Source organism: Gigantopelta aegis, chromosome 1 (genome assembly GCF_016097555.1).
Source record: "Gigantopelta aegis isolate Gae_Host chromosome 1, Gae_host_genome, whole genome shotgun sequence".
Lineage (NCBI taxonomy): Eukaryota > Metazoa > Mollusca > Gastropoda > Neomphalida > Peltospiridae > Gigantopelta > Gigantopelta aegis.
The window spans coordinates 25,877,055-25,899,023 of NC_054699.1; the positions used below are offsets into that span (position 1 = coordinate 25,877,055).

At 37.3% G+C, this 21,969-nt stretch overlaps 1 protein-coding gene across 1 annotated transcript; it reads right to left on the bottom strand.

The window, feature by feature from the left end:
• Positions 1–2,467: 2,467 nt before the first annotated feature.
• On the bottom strand, positions 2,468–17,753 carry LOC121372044. Its single transcript, XM_041498332.1, has 5 exons — positions 17,634–17,753; positions 14,470–14,533; positions 13,231–13,399; positions 5,067–5,170; positions 2,468–3,133 (listed from the first exon to the last, which is right to left on the bottom strand). Exons 1-5 carry the CDS (start codon positions 17,751–17,753, stop codon positions 2,997–2,999), a joined length of 594 nt encoding a protein of 197 aa, XP_041354266.1. The 3' UTR covers positions 2,468–2,996.
• Positions 17,754–21,969: the final 4,216 nt, after the last annotated feature.

Here is a 21,969-nt window from a genome sequence, read left to right on the forward strand (position 1 = left end):
GGCAAGAGGTAGCGCAGTGGTAAAGCACTCGTTTGATGCGCGGTCGGCTTGAGATCGATTCCCGTCGGTGGGCCCATTGCGCTATATCTCGTTCCAACCAGTGCACCACGACTGGTATATCAAAGACCGTGGTATGTGCTATCCTGTCTTTGGGATGGTGCATATAAAAGATCCCTTGCTATTAATTAAAACAATGTAGCCGGTTTCCTTTCTTTGACTATATGTCAAAATTACCAAATGTTTGACATCCAACCGATGTGCTCTATAGGTGTCGTTAAAGAAAACAAATTAGTCATTTCAATAAAATCATAATGAGGAAAGGAGAATACTATATACAACACAATTTTGAAAAAAAACTAGTGATACTTGTGAAGAAACGATGGTACATGTGCAGTCAAACCGTTAAAAGGACATTTTCGAGTTTGCTGCAACTTTTAAGATGTTATCGACTAACAGAGACTTTTTAACGATTGTAATTACATACCAAATATATTTTTCTGCATAGAATATTAGTGGATATATATTAAACGTATTTCTGATAGTTCTAATATTTGTACTAGGTTAAATTTCATTTTATTTCCTATAATATTTTGTTTTCGTACGTATGATATTATTTTAAGGCGAAATCCAGTTTGGGCTTCCTACAAATATTAAGACGATCAGACAAGTATTGAATATACAAACACTGATATCCTAAAAAGGAAAATATATTTAATATGTAAGTTTAATCGTAGAAATATTTTATTAGTCGAAAACATCTTACAATGCAGCAGACTCAGGAATGTCCCTTAAGATTATTATAATCAAGACGATGTGTTTGTTTAAAAAATGTTTGGACATAGATAAGTATTTATTATAATTTTTTTAAAGATTGCTTTAGGTATTTCGTCCATACAAAATGATTTGAAGCGTTCAGGCGCAAAACGCGATATATCCATTTTTCATTTTCAGTAAAAATGTTTTTTTTTTAATTGGCGTATATCGCGTTTTAATAAATAAAAAAAATAAAAAAAAGGGGATTTACCCAATACAATTTCATAAAGATCAATCACGTTTTGCAGCAAATCAGCGGGCCTACGATTAGCCCTTACTGACATACAATAATGGCTTTAAATATAAACTAGAAAGAAAATGGTTTATATCGCGTTTTGCGTCTGAACTCTTCATTTGTAAATGTAATCGTTGAAATTTTTACATTCAATATCCGATGAACAAAAAATCGATATGTTCTAGTGGTGTCGTTAAACAAAATAAACTTCGTTAAAAATGTAACGAGCTGCAAATAACCTACGTGCGCTACACTTACTTTTTACACTGAAAGAAATAGTGGATGTTTGGTTTGGCGCAAAAAACCCAGATGGAATTCCGAATTTAAAGGACTACTTTGAAATATACGCGTGGAGAATTTCGCAGAAGCATGAATAAACAACAAGTGCAAAGTGACATCATATAAAAAGGAGACGAATTATCTCAACATTTCAAAAACAAAATGAACGAGAAAAAACCCAAAACAGTTTTCAATGCGCAAAAATTATACAGATACATATAATTATAAGCACATTTCACAGAATATTGTCAACAAAATAATATCAATTTTTAAACAATTAACATATATGTAACAATATATTTGTCAGTTATTTTTAATATACTCTTCAAAAAAGAAACTTGACATTGGTAAATATTTGTTTGTGTCAACACATTTGTATAGCTACAAATATGTACATGATGTGTGTGTGTGTGTGTGTGTGTGTGTGTGTGTGTGTGTGTGTGTGTGCGTGCGTGCGCGCGCGCGCGCGCGCTCGCGCACGTGCAGTCAAATCTGTACTACTGGCTCGTTTGTTGGCGCAGGATATGCTCTCGTTTCGCGAACACCTGATGTTATGACTGTGATTCATGAGTGAATGTTATCACATCTGTATATGTGTAGTTATGTGTAGCCGTACTTATTCTAATCAGCTCTGTTTGGTGCTAGTTATAATTTAAAAAAACCAGTCTGGGTGTGGCAGTCCTCTTTGTACAGAGCAAAGAAAGATAAAAGGTCCAGTAAAGGATCTCCTCGGGAATGGCAATCCTTGTATAGACGATGCACTATTTCATTATTTCACCCAAATACGACATTTGCATTATGTAGATCCGGCCCAGATCCTGTATTACGGTTTTGTCATTCAGATTAGTTTCGATACTCTTTTCGGTGCCTGCTTAAAGGCATATTGTCACAGACCACTGACCTATTATATGGCCTAACAAAGTATTACTTAAAAAATATATATATTTGATTTGTCCCTAAATGTACTTTATTCAACCATCTATGTAACCACCATACTCCACTTATTATTATGATATGTTGTAAAAATAATTGAATTATGCCAATGGTCCATAATTCAAGAACTAACATTGCTGAGAGGTTAAACATGGTGTAGTTAAAGTGATGTAATAGCTAAATTTGGTCTGTAAAAATAATGTAATTTTGATTTATTATTCATTTTTAGAGAAATAAGGTCCTTAAATATGTGACAGTATGCCTTTAACACATGTGTAACTGTATTACATTTTACACAAATATACACACGCACACACACAGAGGGTCATCGTTGTGAATTGTGTTATTTGGTAAGCCCGGATATCTTGGGAAAGACACAATTTCACCAAAACTAGCTTTATCTGGACCCACCGTTATATCGAACTGTTTGGCTCTGTCCCTTAACATCAATAAAAAATACACTTTTGTTTAGTGTACACTTGTTTTGCAAAGTCCAAATAAAAGAACATTCGGTGTTTTGACACAGAAGTAGCATATTTTAAAACAAATTTACGAAGTTCATAAACTGAGAAGTCGACCGTCCCATACAAACACCCAACACCGATGGTTTTGTTTTGTTATTCGTTGATGTTTTTTCTGTATTTTTTATTTGTTTTGTTTTTCTCTCTATCTGTAACGGCTATCAATGTTATTTGACTATTCTGCACTGCCATGGGTTATGTGAGTTTGCCATTGGTTATGGTAGTTTGGTCATGACGATGGGTTTGGGACTGGTCGAAGTGGATAGCTTACAGACGGAATGAATACTGGGAACAGTCGTGTCCTTGCCCAGATACGCTCGTCCTCGTTCTTCCATGAATTCACCTATCTGATCTGAAAGCAAGAGCCGCATATATTATCGACACAGCTTACGAAAATAAAACGGTTACATAAGTATCATGTCATTGCATGCTATCCTTTTCACATATAATTTATTTTTATTTTACTGCTATGGCGTGGCTTTATGAACGTTTAATCGTAGAAATATTTTATAAGTCGGAAACATCTAATAATGCAGCAAACTCAGGAATGTCCCTTTAACTAGCCCTACTTTACACACACACACGCACGCACACACGTACGCACGCAGACACACACACACACACATATACATATATATATATATATATATATGTGTGTGTGTGTGTGTGTGTGTGTGTGTGTGTGTGTGTGTGTGTGTGTGTGTGTGTGTGTGTGTGTGTGTGTGTAATATAATATAATATAATATAATATAATATAATTTAATATAATTTAATTTAATTTTACTAAATAATAGTTATAATCAGATATGTTACCTATAGAAGAGATAGATCTTAAAATCACTAGCATTGGGGGTTGTGGTGGTGTCAGAATATTCATATAGACTTAACTGCAACATTTAATTCTTTTTTTTTCACTAGCTGTCGGGCATGGTAATAGTAGTTATTTATTAGCCCAAAATTGACTATCACTAGCCATGGGAGTGGGGCTACCATAATCGAGAAGCGCTGGCTCGATGCAAGCTCGTGGTAGTTGTGGTTTGTGATATTGAATTCAATGTGTGTATAAAATTGCAACTTGCATTCAACAATGTGAACGGGGCGGGACGTAGCCCAGTGGTAAAGCGTTCGCTTGATGCGCGGTCGGTCCAGGATCGATTCCCGTCGATGGGCCCATTGGGGTATGTGTCGTTCCAGCCAGTGCTCCACAACTGGTGTAACAAAGGCCGTGGTATGTACTATCATGTCTGTGGGATGGTGCATATAAAATATGCCTTGCTGCTAATCGAAAAGAGTAGCCCATGAAGTGGCGACAGCGGGTTTCCTCTTTCAATATATGTGTGGTCCTTAACCATATGTCTGACGCCATATAACCGTAAACAAAATGTGTTGAGTGCGTCATTAAATAAAACATTTCATTCCTTCAACAATGAGAACAGTCAACTAACAACTTAACGAATATGCGAATATATCAATAAATATATATATATGTTAAATAATATATATCACTCGGAATTCGCTTAGAGTCATGTCTTCCAGGTCGTCTAGGGTTACCAAAATGAAATAATGCAGAAGGCATCCATGTAGTGAAACTTTTGATTTGGAAATTATATTCCAATTTGCTGTTGTTGTTTGTTTGTTTGTTTGTTTGTGGGGGGTTTTTGTGTTTGTTTTTTTATAAATTAATTCAAATCCTCCCGCCAATCCAATTAATGTTTTGTATGTATAATATCCTGAATTGTCGTTATTTTATTTCCAATTTCAATAAGTATGGTACAGCAGTCCGTACTATTTTATATAAAACTGTTTGTAATTTGTAGACTGAATCGCTGAACTAGTCCGATGGTAAAGCGTTCGGCTTATGCACGGTCAGTCTCAGATCGATTGGGCCCATTGGACTATTTCTCGTTCCAACCAGTGCACCATGACTTATATATCAAAGGCCGTGGTATGTGCTATCCTATCTGTGTGATGGTGCATATAAAATATTTCTCGCTCCTAATGAAAAGTTAGCTTGTTTTGTTTAACGACACCACTGGAGCACATTAATTTATTAATCATCGGCTTCTGGATGTCAAACATTTGGTAATTTTGACGTATAGTCTTGGAGAGGAAACCCGTTACATCTTTTCCATTAGTAGCAACGGATCTTTGAAAAGCGCCATCCCACAAACAGGGTAGCACATATCACGGCTTTTGATACACCAGTCTTGGTGCACTGGTTTAATAAGTCAGTGTGCTGTTGTGGTGTCGTTAAACAAAACAAACTTTAACTGAACTGAACTCACCAGAAAGCTGATATATCAAAAAGGTGGAAGGTGAATCTTGGACGAGGTCCCAGCAGACGTAAATCCACACTGTTTCATCAAACAGGGGATGCTCTATGTTAGTCCTGCAATCACAATCACCACTCTGTCAGTGCCACATATGGTTCCACCATATCAAATCACACAGACGATAATAGTATATATGTGGGTAAAACTGCTGCCACCAAATCAAATCACACAGACGAGAATAGTATATATGTGGGTAAAACTGCTGCCACCAAATCAAATCACACAGACGAGAATAGTATATATGTGGGTAAAACTGCTGCCACCAAATCAAATCACACAGACGACAATAGTATATATGTGGGTAAAACTGCTGCCACCAAATCAAATCACACAGACGACAATAGTATATATGTGGGTAAAACTGGTGCCACCATATTAAATCACACAGACGACAATAGTATATATGTGGGTAAAACTGCTACCACCAAATGAAATAACATAGACGACATAGGGTCTCCACGAGTACTCGGGTACTCGGGCACTGGCTAAGTCCATTTTGACTCAGAGTGCGTCCACGACACTCGAGTACCCGTGCAAGGACGGGCACTGTCATTTAATTGTACACGTATATTTTTACGTCATTTTGCCATATGTTTGCCACCGGTTACATTATCGAGCTATGAGAATGTGTCGAATGCAATACAATGACATGACTTGGCATCCTTTAATTTCATTTCACCTTATGTTCGTGCTCTTATGTCCAATTAAGGTTCAAGCACACTGTCCTGGGCGCACACCTCAGCTATCTGGGATGTCTGTCCAGGACTGTGGTCGTCTTGGCATCTATGTTCAGCGCTGGAGTTAAGATATGTAATGCTATTTTACTTTATTCCTTAGTCCCATTATTATCTAAAACCACATTGTTAACAACTACGATAAATTACTATCAAGTATAAGAAGAGTAATTTATCGTAGTTGTTAACAATGTCGGTCGTACTTTGTTTTTAGTTGTGACGGTACATGCTCCTAAATTTGTTTCGCCTGTGGCGATTTTATTTGTGTTAGAGGGCCGTGTGCAGTTCCATTGCCCGAAGCCCAGATGGGCAACTTGTTACGTAATACTTCTGCGCGACGGTCTTCGATCGGTACGCCTAATACACACCCTTAGCCAGGTGCGGAGGCCATGTGGTGAGTAGTTACGTAATACCTCTGCGAGTGCGGTTTTTACAACCGTGATTTGGCGACGATGACGTCAGTAAGTCTGACGATCAGAGAGAAATATATCGACTCTAGTAGAGTTGGAATATGAGATGATACGTGAGGTACCGCCTTGTATCCCCAGACGAATTCTGATTTATAATAAATAGCTAGTTTTAGAGATATCGGGGGAGAAAACGGAAAAGGAAGCTTCGCGGGAACGTTAGTCCGTTTGGACTTTGGTAAATATCATTTCTGCTCTGTGTATAACCTTGATGTGATTGATGTGACTTTAAATATTTTAATACTGTATTATACCAATATTCTTTAGACAGTGTCTTCGGTCATCTGACGAAGTAAATCGTAGACTTCTTGTTCTAACATTATATGAGTATTTGGTAATATAAAGCTTAGCCAGTCATCCTAGACGACCTAGGTACACTGTAGGTTATTGTCTTTATTGTGATCGGTACCAGTATTAATTCTGTGTTACAAGGTTACTGAATGAGTAGTTAGGGGTAATTAAAAATTAACCCGTTAGGAATAGAGCTGTAATTCCTTTATTAATTAAGTTCCCCTGGAAGCGTTCCTAAATTATCACACGTTACTGAACGAGTAGTAGGGTTAATTAAAAATTAACCAGTTAGGAATGGTGTTGTAATTCCTTTATTAATTAACTTCTCCTGGAAGCGTTTCTCAATTATCACACGCGTGGGTGTTGTGTAACGGTGAAGTGATTCGCATATTGTGTAACTAGACCCCTAGAGATTAACTAATTAAGGGATCAGTTCTGGGTTGTTATTATCGCTGTTATTAATTAACTACTATGGCTGTACATTTGTCAGCGTAGATTAATACAGATTCCAAAGTGTATTGTGTTTTTGTTGTGTTTCTAGAGAACTAACGTGCTATATTAATATATACTTTATATAAGATCGTATCTCTGATCATACCTAGAGACGAGCCATACTAGGGTTTAACAGCCTGTTACAGAGAGATCTAATAGATATACAGTTAGGAGAGATATTTTGATAATCGTGTTTTATTCAGTTACGGGAATTATAGAATCCCCGTGACAGGAGTAGAAAATTGGGGCGGTCGTCCCGGATCTGAAACGGGACATGCATATTTAAAAAAGTATTGTTTGTAAATGGGGGCTTTATAAATTATTTTTACAAATTAACCAGAAGTAGCACGTTGTTCACTAGAAAATTAATTACTAATAAGTGCGTCATATCTAAACATGGATAAGAATTTGCTGGATAGGCCTACGCTCAGTGTAGTAGAGATTAAGCGAGCACGTAAGGCCGAGTTAGTTGAAATCGCGGGTGAGCGAGAAATTGATTTAACATCAGCTAAAACCTTAGGTGATATAAAGACAATTATTATCCAGGAAGTTTTTGGTGATAGGCCTGTTATGGAAGACAGTGAGATTGTTCCAGAGATAGAGATAAGTGACTTGAATATAGAGAAAGAAGATAGGGATAGAGAAGATAGAGAGGGATAGAGAGAGAGAGAGAGAAAGAGAAGAGAGATATAGAGAAGATAGACATATAGAGATAGAGAGAAAGAAGACAGAGATAGAGAAGATAGGGATAGAGAAAGGGAGAGAGAGAGAGAAGAGCGGGATAGAGAGAGAGAGAGAGAGAAAGAGAAGATAGGGATAGAGAGAAAGAAGAAAGGAATAGAGAATTCCAGTTAGAAAAATTAAAAGTGGAACATGAGTTAAAGTTGAATACTGAAGAAGTTAGACGTGAGGCAGGAAATGGTTTTAACATGTCGGAGGCTTATAGATCAGTGCCTGTATTTGACGATCAGGAGGTAGACATGTTCTTCCAACTTTTTGAACGGGCCGCTAAGCAGCTAAATTGGCCGGAGTCTAAGTGGACATTGTTAGCCGTGTCTAAGTTTAAGGGGAAGGCTAGTATAGCTTATAATTCAATGAGTGATGAGCGAGCAAGTCAGTACGACTTAGTTAAGGCTGCAGTGTTGAGGGCTTATGAATTACGACCTGAGAATTATCGTTTACGGTATAGTGAGTTGAGAAAAACGCAGGGTCAGTCTTATAGTGAGTTCATGGCTAAGAAGGCAGGGATGTTTGATAAATGGGTTGTTTCTCATCAGGTAGAGTCATATACCGAGTTACGGGAGTTGTTGATCTTACAGGACATTAAAAATGGATTACCAGTTAGCTTACGTATTCATTTAGAGGATCGTGATGTCAAAAAGATAGAGGAGGCAGGCATAATGGCAGATGATTACGTGTTAATACACAAAGCTCAGGCAGTACCGGGTAGCTCTTTACAACAGGGTGATAAGAATAAATTTCAGCCAGGTTTTTCCCGGGAAAGTAACTATCGGGGAGAGTCATCTAGTTGGTCAGCTAGTCAGGCAAGGAATGCACCTGGTGGGCAAAGTAGGGATAGGCCTGCATTATCAGCCAATGCACGGACTTTTCGTCCACAGTGCAGTTACTGTAAAAAGGATAACCATCTTATCGGGGACTGTTTTAAAAGGAAACGCGATAATGCGCAAGTGGTCGGTTTAGTGAGGTCAGCTCCGTTAGCGAGAGAGTTAATGGTTAGTCCCATGGCAGAGAAAGTAAATCCGTATGTGTCCACTGGTATGGTTTGTGATGTGAAACAAGAGTTGTGTCCTAAGGCAATATCAATCTATAGAGATACCGGGTGTAGTCAGAGTCTGATAACGCAAGAGTGTTTAGCTGGTATTGAAAATTCAGACATAGGACGTAGTTTGGTTTTAACCTCGGTTACTGGAGAAAATATGGTTGACAGGTTACATAAGGTTTTCTTGTGTTCGAAGTTTATGACGGGACCAGTCGTTATGGGTGCTGTGAAGGACTTGCCTGTTGAAAACATAGGAGTTTTGTTGGGTAATGATTTGACTAGTCAGTGTTGTCAGCCGAAATGTCACCAACTGTTAATTAAAGACAGCACGTTACCAATAGAAGAGAGTGAGGTTGATGAGATTAAGTATCCTGCGTGTGTAAAGACTAGGGTTATGGCCAGTAGGTTAGCACGGGACCTAGAGGATATTTGTGATTTGTCTGATACGTGTGTGAGCCATGAAATTGGAGTGGATGAGGTTATCAGTAAAATGGTAGATAAGTCAACTGACAAATTAAATGTGGTGGAACCTGTTGATCTCCCGCAGAGGGGAATTGAACCAGTTGTGTTTGATAGAGGGGATTTACCTTGTAATAGACAAGAGTTAGTACTAGAGCAGGGGGCTGATCCAAATTTGTTGGCAGCTCGCACTACCTTGTTAACTGTGGACAAGGGAGTATTAATAAATAAGAGAGTTAGAGATGGGAGGTTGCCGGCGACCGAACTAGCTAGGAAGCAACTGAGCCATGCTCAGAGCAAAATAAAATCAGTGTTTGATAGGAAGGCTAAGAGTCGGGAATTTAAACCAGGGGATAAAGTGCTGCTGTACCTTCCCATTAAACGGGGTTCTATGCAGAACAGGTATTTCGGGCCCTATGTTGTGCTCAAACGAGTTAATGAGACAGGGTATGTGATAAACACTCCTGATAGGGTTAGGAAAAGTAGGTATTGTCACATCAATTTGCTAAAAGGTTATTTTGACAGACTGCCGATAGTTCCAGAGACACCGGTCCAAATTGAGAGACACTCAATTCCCTGTGATGACGTCAAGACTGCGGAGATCAAGTTGGCCAACAGCCAGATTCTAGCAGACTTGAACCCCCAGCGAGCAAAGCTGACTACATTGATACAAGACAATGTTTCCATTTGTCGGGACCTTCCAACGGTTACCAATACCTTAAGCCAAGATGTGCGCTTGGAACCCAACGCTACACCGCGTCGACAGCATGCCTATCGGAGAAAACCTGGAAAACGTGCGACGCTGAAAAAGAAGGAAACGAAGTTCCATTGGTTAGGTGAATGCGAGAAGTCATTCAACCGGCTCAAGCAGAGGCGCTACTCGTCTCCCGTGATGGCAGCACCAGACTACCGAGTGCCTTTCAAGCTAGCTGTGGATGCCAGTGACGTGGGTGCTGGAGCTGTACTGTTCCCAGAAGACGAAGACGGACTGGACCATCCTAATGAAAGCCTCCAACCAGAGAGTTTTGAGATGGAGTCTTCTTCTGCAAGAATACCCAATTACCATTGAACATATCAAGGGCATTCCAATGTAATCGCCGATGCCCTGTACCGAAGTTGAACGTTATGATAATGTGTTGACATTCTTTATTTCAGTTTTGTTTATATATATATTATTTGTATACCAGGGACTCAGAGACTCAGCGTGATTACTGGTAGTCACCTTATTATTACATGTGTTATAAATGCCCGTATGCGTCGGTTAACGCACCTTTTTATTTTAATGTAGTATATTTCCCTATTCCTAGAGTAGAGGTAAGATCCTTTTTGAGGTGGGGGTGTTTGACGGTACATGCTCCTAAATTTGTTTCGCCTGTGGCGATTTTATTTGTGTTAGAGGGCCGTGTGCAGTTTCATTGCCCGAAGCCCAGATGGGCAACTTGTTACGTAATACTTCTGCGCGACGGTCTTCGATCGGTACGCCTAATACACACCCTTAGCCAGGTGCGGAGGCCATGTGGTGAGTAGTTACGTAATACCTCTGCGAGTGCGGTTTTTACAACCGTGATTTGGCGACGATGACGTCAGTAAGTCTGACGATCAGAGAGAAATATATCGACTCTAGTAGAGTTGGAATATGAGATGATACGTGAGGTACCGCCTTGTATCCCCAGACGAATTCTGATTTATAATAAATAGCTAGTTTTAGAGATATCGGGGGAGAAAACGGAAAAGGAAGCTTCGCGGGAACGTTAGTCCGTTTGGACTTTGGTAAATATCATTTCTGCTCTGTGTATAACCTTGATGTGATTGATGTGACTTTAAATATTTTAATACTGTATTATACCAATATTCTTTAGACAGTGTCTTCGGTCATCTGACGAAGTAAATCGTAGACTTCTTGTTCTAACATTATATGAGTATTTGGTAATATAAAGCTTAGCCAGTCATCCTAGACGACCTAGGTACACTGTAGGTTTTTGTCTTTATTGTGATCGGTACCAGTATTAATTCTGTGTTACAAGGTTACTGAATGAGTAGTTAGGGGTAATTAAAAATTAACCCGTTAGGAATAGAGCTGTAATTCCTTTATTAATTAAGTTCCCCTGGAAGCGTTCCTAAATTATCACACGTTACTGAACGAGTAGTAGGGTTAATTAAAAATTAACCAGTTAGAAATGGTGTTGTAATTCCTTTATTAATTAACTTCTCCTGGAAGCGTTTCTCAATTATCACACGCGTGGGTGTTGTGTAACGGTGAAGTGATTCGCATATTGTGTAACTAGACCCCTAGAGATTAACTAATTAAGTGATCAGTTCTGGGTTGTTATTATTGCTGTTATTAATTAACTACTACCGCTGTACATTTGTCAGCGTAGATTAATACAGATTCCAAAGTGTATTGTGTTTTTGTTGTGTTTCTAGAGAACTAACGTGCTATATTAATATATACTTTATATAAGATCGTATCTCTGATCATACCTAGAGACGAGCCATACTAGGGTTTAACAGCCTGTTACAGAGAGATCTAATAGATATACAGTTAGGAGAGATATTTTGATAATCGTGTTTTATTCAGTTACGGGAATTATAGAATCCCCGTGACATTAGTATAAGTGTCAGGTACTCGGGTCCGGGTCGAGTTTGACCCTCGAGTACTCGAGTCTAATATTTTAAACTCGCGGAAGCCCTAGACGACAATATCCTATCTGACAAAAACTTCTATACGTAGTGTCTCAATCACTATATTATACAGTATGGATTTAAACACACATACTCCTCTATGGAGTTTCCACGGTTACTCGAGTACTCGGACACTGGCCGTTCACAGGACTCGCGTAACCGTGCAAGGAAAAGCACTTATTTAATTGTATTTTATAAACGTCATTTTGCCACATTATGCTTGCCGCTGCTTACACTACAGGACTATGAGACAGAGGGAAAACAAACGTCGAATGCGTGTCTGTCCCGGAGCAAGTCACTGGCTATCCAGAGACAGGCCCCGGGACGGACATGTTCGAAACTCTAGTGGTATATGAGCATGAAAAAATGATTCAAGTCAAGTCAAGTCGAATGCGTGGAATATAATGGCTTGACCTGACATCCATGTTCAGCGCTGGAATTAAGATGCATGAAGTTATTTTGCTTTATTCCTTAGTGTGGTCATCATCTAGTATACATATCGGGTTCCCGGATCCGGGTCGAGTTTAGCCCTTGAGTACTCCGAGTCCAGTATTTTGGACTCATTGAGGCTCTACTCCTCTGCCATTAACATAAGTCAGAAAACAAATTGGGGGTTAAGGTGCTCGTTTCAGATATAGCGGAAAGCGCCCTCGATTACCCTAGTCCCGCACACAAATTGTAACCCTAGTTTTTTTTACCTATCCTGTCTATGGGGTAGTGCATATAAAAGATCCCTTGCTGCTCATCGAACAGAGTAGCCCATGGAGTGGCGACGGCGGGTTTCCTCCCTCCATATCTGTGTGGTCCTTAATCATATGTCTGACTAAGGTCTGAATAAGCGCAAATATATTATGTTTAAATTAGTTCAAAATTTAGCTCGAATAAATTCCCATGACTTTGTTATTTCATTCCCCTGAGGATATGTAAAATTCTTAAACGAAACGTTGAGATTTTAATATAGTTTTAATTCCAACGAGAACATTTGCGTTGATTTTAAGGAAGGGTTATTAATTCTATGAGGACAATTTGCTACATGTGGGGTAGTCATTGTACAAAGGACTTCTCAAGAGAGAGTCATTTTCTGGGATTTGTTTACTGTTGACAATTTACTTTTTTTCCGTAGAAATATAACCATCCTCCGGTCAATATTCTATGGGTATAAAACTTCAAGTTACACCGGTACCTACCTATCAGCGAAGATGCGTACTTACTTTAATACGTATTTCGTACCCGAGTTGAGAAAACAGTACATGTCGAGTGTGTAGGTGTCAATGACGAAGTTGACAATCGTCTGAGAATGGAACTGTATGATGTTGTCGTTGTCGTGGTTGATCCAGTAACCTAGTGTGTAGCTAGGGAACGTGCATGTCGCCTCGGCAACTGGTAATAATAAGAGTAATAATAATAATAATAATAATAATAATAATAATAATAATAATAATAATAATAATAATAATAATAATAATAATAGTAGTAGTAGTAGTAGTAGTAGTTATAATAAATAATAATAATAATAATAATAATAACAACAATAATAAATTATAGTTAATAATAATAACAGCAATATATACAGCAACAACAACAATAACAACAACAGGAATAATAACAATAATTATAATTATAATAAAATATAACAGCAATAATAATAGCATACCATAGCAATAATAATAATAATAATAACACTACTACTACTACTAATAATAACAATACTAACACTAATAAGAATAATAAAATAATAATAACTACAACAACAAACAACAACCATCACATCATGACCACATCCCTACTATTAAATGTCACAGATAACAAATTCTGTTTGTATACTGTTTATTACTCATTTCTCTTGTTGTAGACGTTGATCCAGTAATTTACTCATTTTTACTCCTGTAGAATTTTAATTTACTCATTTCTATTCCTATAGAATTTTAATTTACTCATTTCTATTCCTATAGAATTTTAATTTACTCATTTCTACTCCCATGGAATTTTAATTTACTCATTTGTACTTCTATAGAATTTGAATGTACTCATTTCTACTCCTATAGAATTTGAATTTAGTCATTTTTACTCCTATAAAATTTGAATTTACTATTTCTATTCCTATAGAATTTTAATTTACTCATTTCTATTTCTATAGAATTTTTCAATATTGTTGTCAAACATCTGAAAGGGTTACCAATATAATCTATACCATTTTCTCAAAATGACTTAAATAATTTACTCAAGTCCACTGTTTTGCAGTTTATTCAATACAGATGTTTCAGTTTCCCTCCAATTTCCTATTAAATAGCACACTATATTCATTATTGCTTTGACACAATTTACTCAACACAGGTGTTACAGTATTTACTCGATTTTGATTTTACAAAACTGTCTTTGTTTGAATGGAACAAAATCGGCAATATAAACAGTAATAAGTCGTTCAAATGAAATAAAATTTGATATTTTACCTGTTGAAACAGAGATGACAATCAGAACGCAGGCTAAAATCCCGACTTTATCCATGGTAAAATACTGTTAAGAAAAAAAAGAAAAACAACATGTAAACATATACACAGACACATGCATTTTGTAGACATCAGTTTACATGTGTGTTTCACTTATATTGAAAATTAAAGCATGGTTTCATGGGTATCATTCTTTAAAAAGCATGCTGAACTAATAACTATATACCGGCCTCGGTGGCGTCGTGGTTAGGCCATCGGTCTACAGGCTGGTAGGTACTGGGTTCGGATCCCAGTCGAGGCATGGGATTTTCAATCCAGATACCGACTCCAAACCCTGAGTGAGTGCTCCGCAAGGCTCATTGGGTAGGTGTAAACGACTTGCACAGACCAGTGATCCATAAATGGTTCAAAAAAGGTCATGGTTTGTGCTATTCTGCCTGTGGGAAGCGCAAATAAAAGATCCCTTGCTGCCTGTCGTAAAAGAGTAGGCTATGTGGCGACAGCGGGTTTCCTCTAAAAAAAAACAGTGTCAGAATGACCATATGTTTGACGTCCAATAGCCGATGGTAAGATAAAAAATCAATGTGCTCTAGTGGCGTCGTTAAATAAAACAAACGTTACTTTTTAATAACTGTATTTAAGAATTGAACGTTATATTTTTGACGTTCATGCGATGATAAACACCAAATCCGTTTTACACACTGTATGAATGGGGTAGCACATTGTTTTTTTATCTATTATTTATAGGCCGGTAAAATATTTCAACCCAATCAAGACGCCTACAAAACAGTAATTATAAAATGAATTATATTCTATATATTATATTAATTTTTTTTATTCCAAATTCTGCCCATTTCAAACATATCACCCTTGTCGGTGGGCCCATTGGGCTATTTCTCGTTCCAGCCGTGGTATGTGTTATCCTGTCTGTGGGATGGTGCATATAAAATATCCCTTGCTGCTAATGGGAAAATGTAGCGGGTTTCTTTTCTATTACTATGTCAAAATGGCCATATGTTTGACATCCAATAGCCGATGATTAGTAAATCACTGTGTTCTAGTGGTATCATTAAACAAAACAAACCATTCCTGTAATCAAAAGGGAGATTAACCTAAGAAATTTGATGACAATTTGTTAAGACGTTTTAATAATTTACATTGATATTTTTTGTTTATCCCAAAAACTGTAATGCGAGTTAGTATGGGAAAGAAATGTTTTATTTAATGACACACTCAACACATTTTATTTACGATTACATGGCGTCAGACATATGGATCACACAGATTGAGAGACGAAACCCGCTGTCGCCACTTTATGGGCTACTCTTTTCGATTAGCAGCAAGGGATCTTTTATATTCACCATCCCACATACAGTGTAGTATATACCACGGCCTTTGATATACCAGTCGTGGTGCACTGGCTGGAACGAGTAATAGCCCAACGACGGGGATCGATCTCAGACCGACCGCGCATCGAGCGAGCGCTTTACCACTGGGCTACGTCCCGCCCCGAATTAGTATGGTATTAAAACTTAATAATGTGCTTCAAAGAGACATTCCTGAGTTTGCTGCAATTTTTAAGATGTTATCGACTAACAGGGACTTTTTGACGACTGTAATTACATATCAAATATATTTTTCGGCATAAAATATTAGTGGCTGTATATTAAACGTGTTTCTGATCGTTCTAATATTTGTACTAGGTTAAATTTCATCATATTTTCTAAAATATTGTTTTTTCGTACGTACGAAATTATTTGAAGACAAAATCCAGTTTGGGCTTCTTACAAATATTAAGACGACCATAAATACATTGAATATACAGACACTGATATTCTAAACAAGAAAATGTATTTAATATGTACGGTTAATCGTAGAAATATTTTATTAGTCGAAAACATCTTACAGTGCAGCAAACTCAGGAATGTCCCTTTAAGAGAAACATCTTACAATGCAGCAAACTCGGGAATGTCCCTTTAATGACTTTTAACATTATTATTATAGTCTTCATGTTAATTCATTGGTTCTCTTTTGACGCAAACCCACTACAGTTACGACAATATTCCTCAAATTTTGTCACGAAAGTAAAAACCTCCTATAAAAACAACACAAATTACGTTACGTACCTTTCAGACAATGTCAACCTCTCGGTCAGTTTTCACTTTCCCCTCGCTCTGTGGTTTCTTATTTCGTGTGCCGAGAACCACACCCCGTCACCAATGACAACACATTACCTGTTAAGTAGATTGTACATGTTTCGTTAATCTGGATTAGCCGCTATCAGCAGTGGAAGATAATCGCCGTAATCCGCCCTCAGATTTTGGGTAAGCTATTTGCGTAGTTGATAAACATACTGGTGAGGAAAAAAGAGAGAAGTGTCATAGATATTAGATACATAAAATAAATTGTATAAGCATACATACACATTTATAAGAAGGAAGGAAATATTTTATTTAAAGGGACATTCCTGAGTTTGCTGCATTGTAAGATGTTTCGGACTAATAAAATAGTTCTACGATTAAACTTACATATTAAATATATTTTCTTGTTCAGAATATTAGTGTCTGTATATTCAATGTGTTTCTGGTCGTCTTAATATTTGTAAGAAGCCCAAACTGGATTTTGTCTTCAAATAATTTCGTACGTACGAAAAAACTATATCTTAGGAAATAAGATGCAATTTAACCTGGTGCAAATATTAGAACGATCAGAAACACGTTTAATATACAGCCAGTAATTACAATTGTTAAAAAGTACCGGCCTCGGTGGTGCCGTGGTTAGGCCATCGGTCAACAGGCTGGTAGGTACTTGGTTCGGATCCCAGTCGAGGCATGGGATTTTTCATCCAGATACTGACTCCAAACCCCGGGTGAGTGCTCCGCAAGGCTCAATGGGTAGGTGTATACCACTTGCACCGACCAGTGATCCATAACTGGTTCAACAAAGGCCATGGTTTGTGCTATCCTGCCTGTGGATATCAATGACTAAGAGTGGGGTTTTAGCAGCTCAATGGGTCACCACACCGACTAAAATAAAACAGTAACCCCTAACAATTATCATACTGTCAATAATATACGCCCACAATCTACAGATATACTTTTAAACAGACTAACTCATGACACTTTTACACCTGACAGTTTTGGTCACAATAGATGACAGGGGCGTACCCAGCCATTTTTGATGTGGATTCCAAATTTACAGTCGAACACCGAAGGTGCGAGTCTTGTGGGAGTGTTGTAGGAGGGTTTGGGGGCATGTCCATGTGTGTGAACTTGACAATGTGCCATTATTCTACAATTTGTTTATCCCTCTCCTTTTCTCTCGCGCGAACAGTTTTCCGTTGTGTTTTTTCAAGATTTTTTTGTTTGTTGGAAAAATGATGTGGACGCCACTGCGTACTTGCGTACAGGCAGGTACGCGCCTGGATGACTGTACTTTGAAAGAGTGCTATGCCACCGTATACGATAAGAGCATAACAACACCACGTGTTGTCAATGTCACTAATGGTTTTGGTCACATATGGTATAATCAAGATATAGAAAATTGCAATACATTTATATCGCTGTTCAAATAGAAAGTAAAAAATCAATTTATTCAATCTATGTTTGCTGTATTCATACAAAATGTCCCTTATACAAATTCGATATTAATAATTATTGCCTACAACCGTACCTTCAGAAACCTATTTTATAAACATAAGCGAAAATGGCAATATTCCCATAATCTCGCTATAGGAACGAGTAGATATCACACTACTATCATGGACAATTTAATTTGTAGCCTCTGCAATATACATTTAGTAGAAGACGAATAATACTGTGTTCTAATGTGATCTTTCTACGGTCCTATAACAGATAAATATATTAAAGGGACATTCTTGAGTTTGCTGCACTTTTTAAGATGTTATCGACTAACAGAGACTTTTTAACGATTGTAATTACATATCAAATATATTTTACTGCATAACATATTAGTGGCTGTATATTAAATGTATTTCTGATATTTCTAATATTTGTACTAGGTTAAATTTTATTTTCTACAATATAGTTTTTTCGGACGTACGATATTATTTGAAGACAAATTCCAGTTTGGGCTTCTTACAAATATTAAGACGAACAGAAACACATTAAATATACAGACACTGATATTCTAAACAAGAAAATATATTTAATATGTAAGTTTAATCGTAGAAATATTTTATTAGTCGGAAACATCTTACAATGTAGCAAATTCAGGAATGTCCCTTTAAAACTTATTATTATTATAATAAACCATCAACATTTAAATTAACGCAACTACTGACCAGCGACAACTTCAAACAGCCAATTAAATTGTGTAAATATTTGACCACTGCTAACACGCATAGAACAAATAATATTGATACATGACGTGTTACAATATTATATATTATTTCATTTCATTTTTTTATTGACTGATTTCCGTGCTTATATCCAGTTAGGGTTCAAGCACGCTGTCCTAGGTACACACCTCAGCTATCTGAGCTGTCTGTCCAGGACAGTGGGTTAGTTGTTAGTGGTTACTGGGAGAAAAGAGTGTGTAGTGGTCTTACACCTATCCACTGAGTCGTTAAAACTCGCTCTGGGTGGGAGCCGGTACCGGGCTGCGAACCCTGTACCTACCAGCCTTATGTCCGATGGCTTAACTATGTATGTATTACCTATTTGTTATTGACTGTTATCTGTTCTAATCCGTTGCTACTTACCAGCCCCGCAATGTGCACATATTTTTGTATTTATAAATATGTAAAAGGCGGGACGTAGCCCAGTGGTAAAGCACTCGCTTGTTGCGAGGTCGGTTTAGGATCGATCACCGTCTGTGGCCCCATTGAGCTATTTCTCGTTCCAGCCAGTGCTTAACTACTGGTATATCAAAGGCCGTGATATGTAGTATAATATTTGTGGGATGGTGCATATAAAAGATCCCTTGCTGCTAATCGAAAAGAGTAGCCCATGAAGTGACGACAGCGGGTTCCCAATATCTGTGTGGTCCTTAACCATATGTCTGATGCCATATAACCGTAAATAAAATGTGTTGAGTGCGTCGTTAAAGGGGCATGCCTGATTTTGCTGCAGTCTTTAAGATGTTATCTACTAACAGATACTTTTTAACGAAAGAAAGAAAGAAAGAATGTTTTATTTAACGACGCACTCAACACATTTTACTTACGGTTATATGGCGTCAGACATATGGTTAAGGATCACACAGATTTTAAGAGGAAACCAGCTGTCGCCACTTCATGGGCTACTCTTTCCAATTAGCAGCAAGGGACCTTTTATTTGCGCTTCCCACAGGCAGGATAGCACAAACCATGGCCTTTGTTGAACCAGTTATGGATCACTGGTCGGTGCAAGTGGTTTACACCTACCCATTGAGCCTTGCGGAGCACTCACTCAGGGTTTGGAGTCGGTATCTGGATTAAAAATCCCATTCCTCGACTGGGATCCGAACCCAGTACCTACCAGCCTGTAGACCAATGGCCTAACCACTACGCCACAGAGGCCGGTTTGATATTTGAATTACTTGATAAACCTTAATGAAAACCATTTAATACAATTTGTTATCGATGGTATGGTTGGTTGGGACTAAGATATCATAGATCCCCGAGTCGGATATGTCAAATGTTAGACCAAACTAATTTTTGAAAACGAGCAAAACTGACAAAGCAGGCACATGTTCAATAAATTATGATGGGGAGTTCTAGACTGTGGCAAGTAGAAATTCGCAATGAAGAGGGGTGTTTAGACCACGCCACCCAACCCCACACCCTATGTACACGCGCCTGCAACATTATTGACAAAAAGCCACACACTTAAAATTATATAACAAGATAATTTATATATGACATGTTTATATTTGGAAATGATATAAATGGAAAATATTGGAATAAATAGAAAATATTTAAATAAAGAAAGGCACCAGTATCCTAAATTAATTAAATAAACCAGAAAGGAAACTGTTTTTCATTTTGTTCACATTATAATTAAAATTTGTATGTGTACCACCGGATTTAAATTTTGATTGTCCAGGAATGCAAGTCCGGACCGGACTTGGTATCTTGGCAGTCAGATCAGCATTCCTAAATAATGTTCCAACATTTTGTTTTTTAATGCCAAGTAAGATCCTATTTTTAACACTGCCAAAACCCTATTTTTAATGTCAACACGTCGCCGAACACTTTTATATTCTTAACTCACATGTGGTTATGAATACTTTTTTTTTGTTCTTTTTTTTTTGTAATTCATTAATATTATTTAAAATACAAGTTTGACGATAATGCATGTAGTCTGAAACTGTTATGTGTATGTATCTTTTACGTGTCTTATGTATGTATGTGTACATATATATATATATATATATATATATATACGTTATTTTTTATATTTTTATTTATTGATAGTCTCTCATAGTTCCTGTAAGGAATAGCATATGTACTTGTATACTGTATTTTGAATTGCATTTCATTATTGTGTACATAAGGTGAGACTTTAATAAAAAATATCTGTATGTTTGTCTGTCTTATATATTCGTATTTTATATACGTCTCACTACTCTAATAGTTAATTAAATGTGCTCTCAAATATTATGTGTTATCATAATTATTTCCATCAGTATATGTGTGACTTTAAAGTTTGTTTTGTTTAACGACACAACTAGAGCACATTGATTTATTAATCATCGGCTATTGGATGTCAAACATATGGTCATTTTGAAACAGTCATAGAGAGGAAACCCGCTACATTTTTCCATTAGTAGCAAGGGATCTTTTATATGCACCATCCCACAGACAGGATAGCACATACCACGGCCTTTGATATACCAGTCGTGGTGCATTGGCTGTGACGAGAAATAGTCCAATGGGCCCACCGACGGGGATCGACCCCAGACCGACCGCGCATCAAGAGAGCGCTTTACCACTGGGCTACGTCCCGCCCCTCAGAAGATATTAAAGTCACTGACGTTATAAACGAAGTACGCGCCTTTTGTTTCCCGTGATGTTAAAGTCACTGACGTTATAAACGAAGTACGCGCCTTTTGTTTCCCGTGATGTTCCTTTTGATTGAACAGATATTGCAGTGCATAAACAACAAACACCACTGGGCACAAGTTTGCCAACTTACTAGGCCCTCTACCTTATACATATAGTGGTGACAATTATTTAATTACAATATGATAGTAATTAAATGTTGTATACAAATGTATTTTAATAACAACCAAATTGAGGAAAAGATAATATTATGTACACCAGGATTTTGAAAGAAAATAGAAAAAAAACCCATTAGACTATTTTAATCAAAACGATGTGTTTGTTTAATACCTTTTTTTAACGCAATTAAATATTTTAAAATTATTATTATAGAGATCACTTAAGGTATTTCGACCATACAAAAGCAGTTGTTAATTTATTCGTTGCACATGTCGTAACGAGTTACAAAGAACATGCCCCTGTTGCTCATATTGTTTACATTGGACGCAATAGTCTGT

Bases quoted from the DNA above. Each gene is read 5' to 3' on its own strand.
- LOC121372044 (XM_041498332.1), bottom strand. From the start codon at position 17,753: ATGGCACATTGTCAAGTTCACACACATGGACATGCCCCCAAACCCTCC. The intron at 14,534-17,633 runs GTACGCCCCTGT...TTTTCTTAACAG, and splicing joins TCCACATCAAAAATGGCTGG to TATTTTACCATGGATAAAGT. The intron at 3,134-5,066 runs GTGAGTTCAGTT...TCTTGCTTTCAG, and splicing joins TTTGATATATCAGCTTTCTG to ATCAGATAGGTGAATTCATG.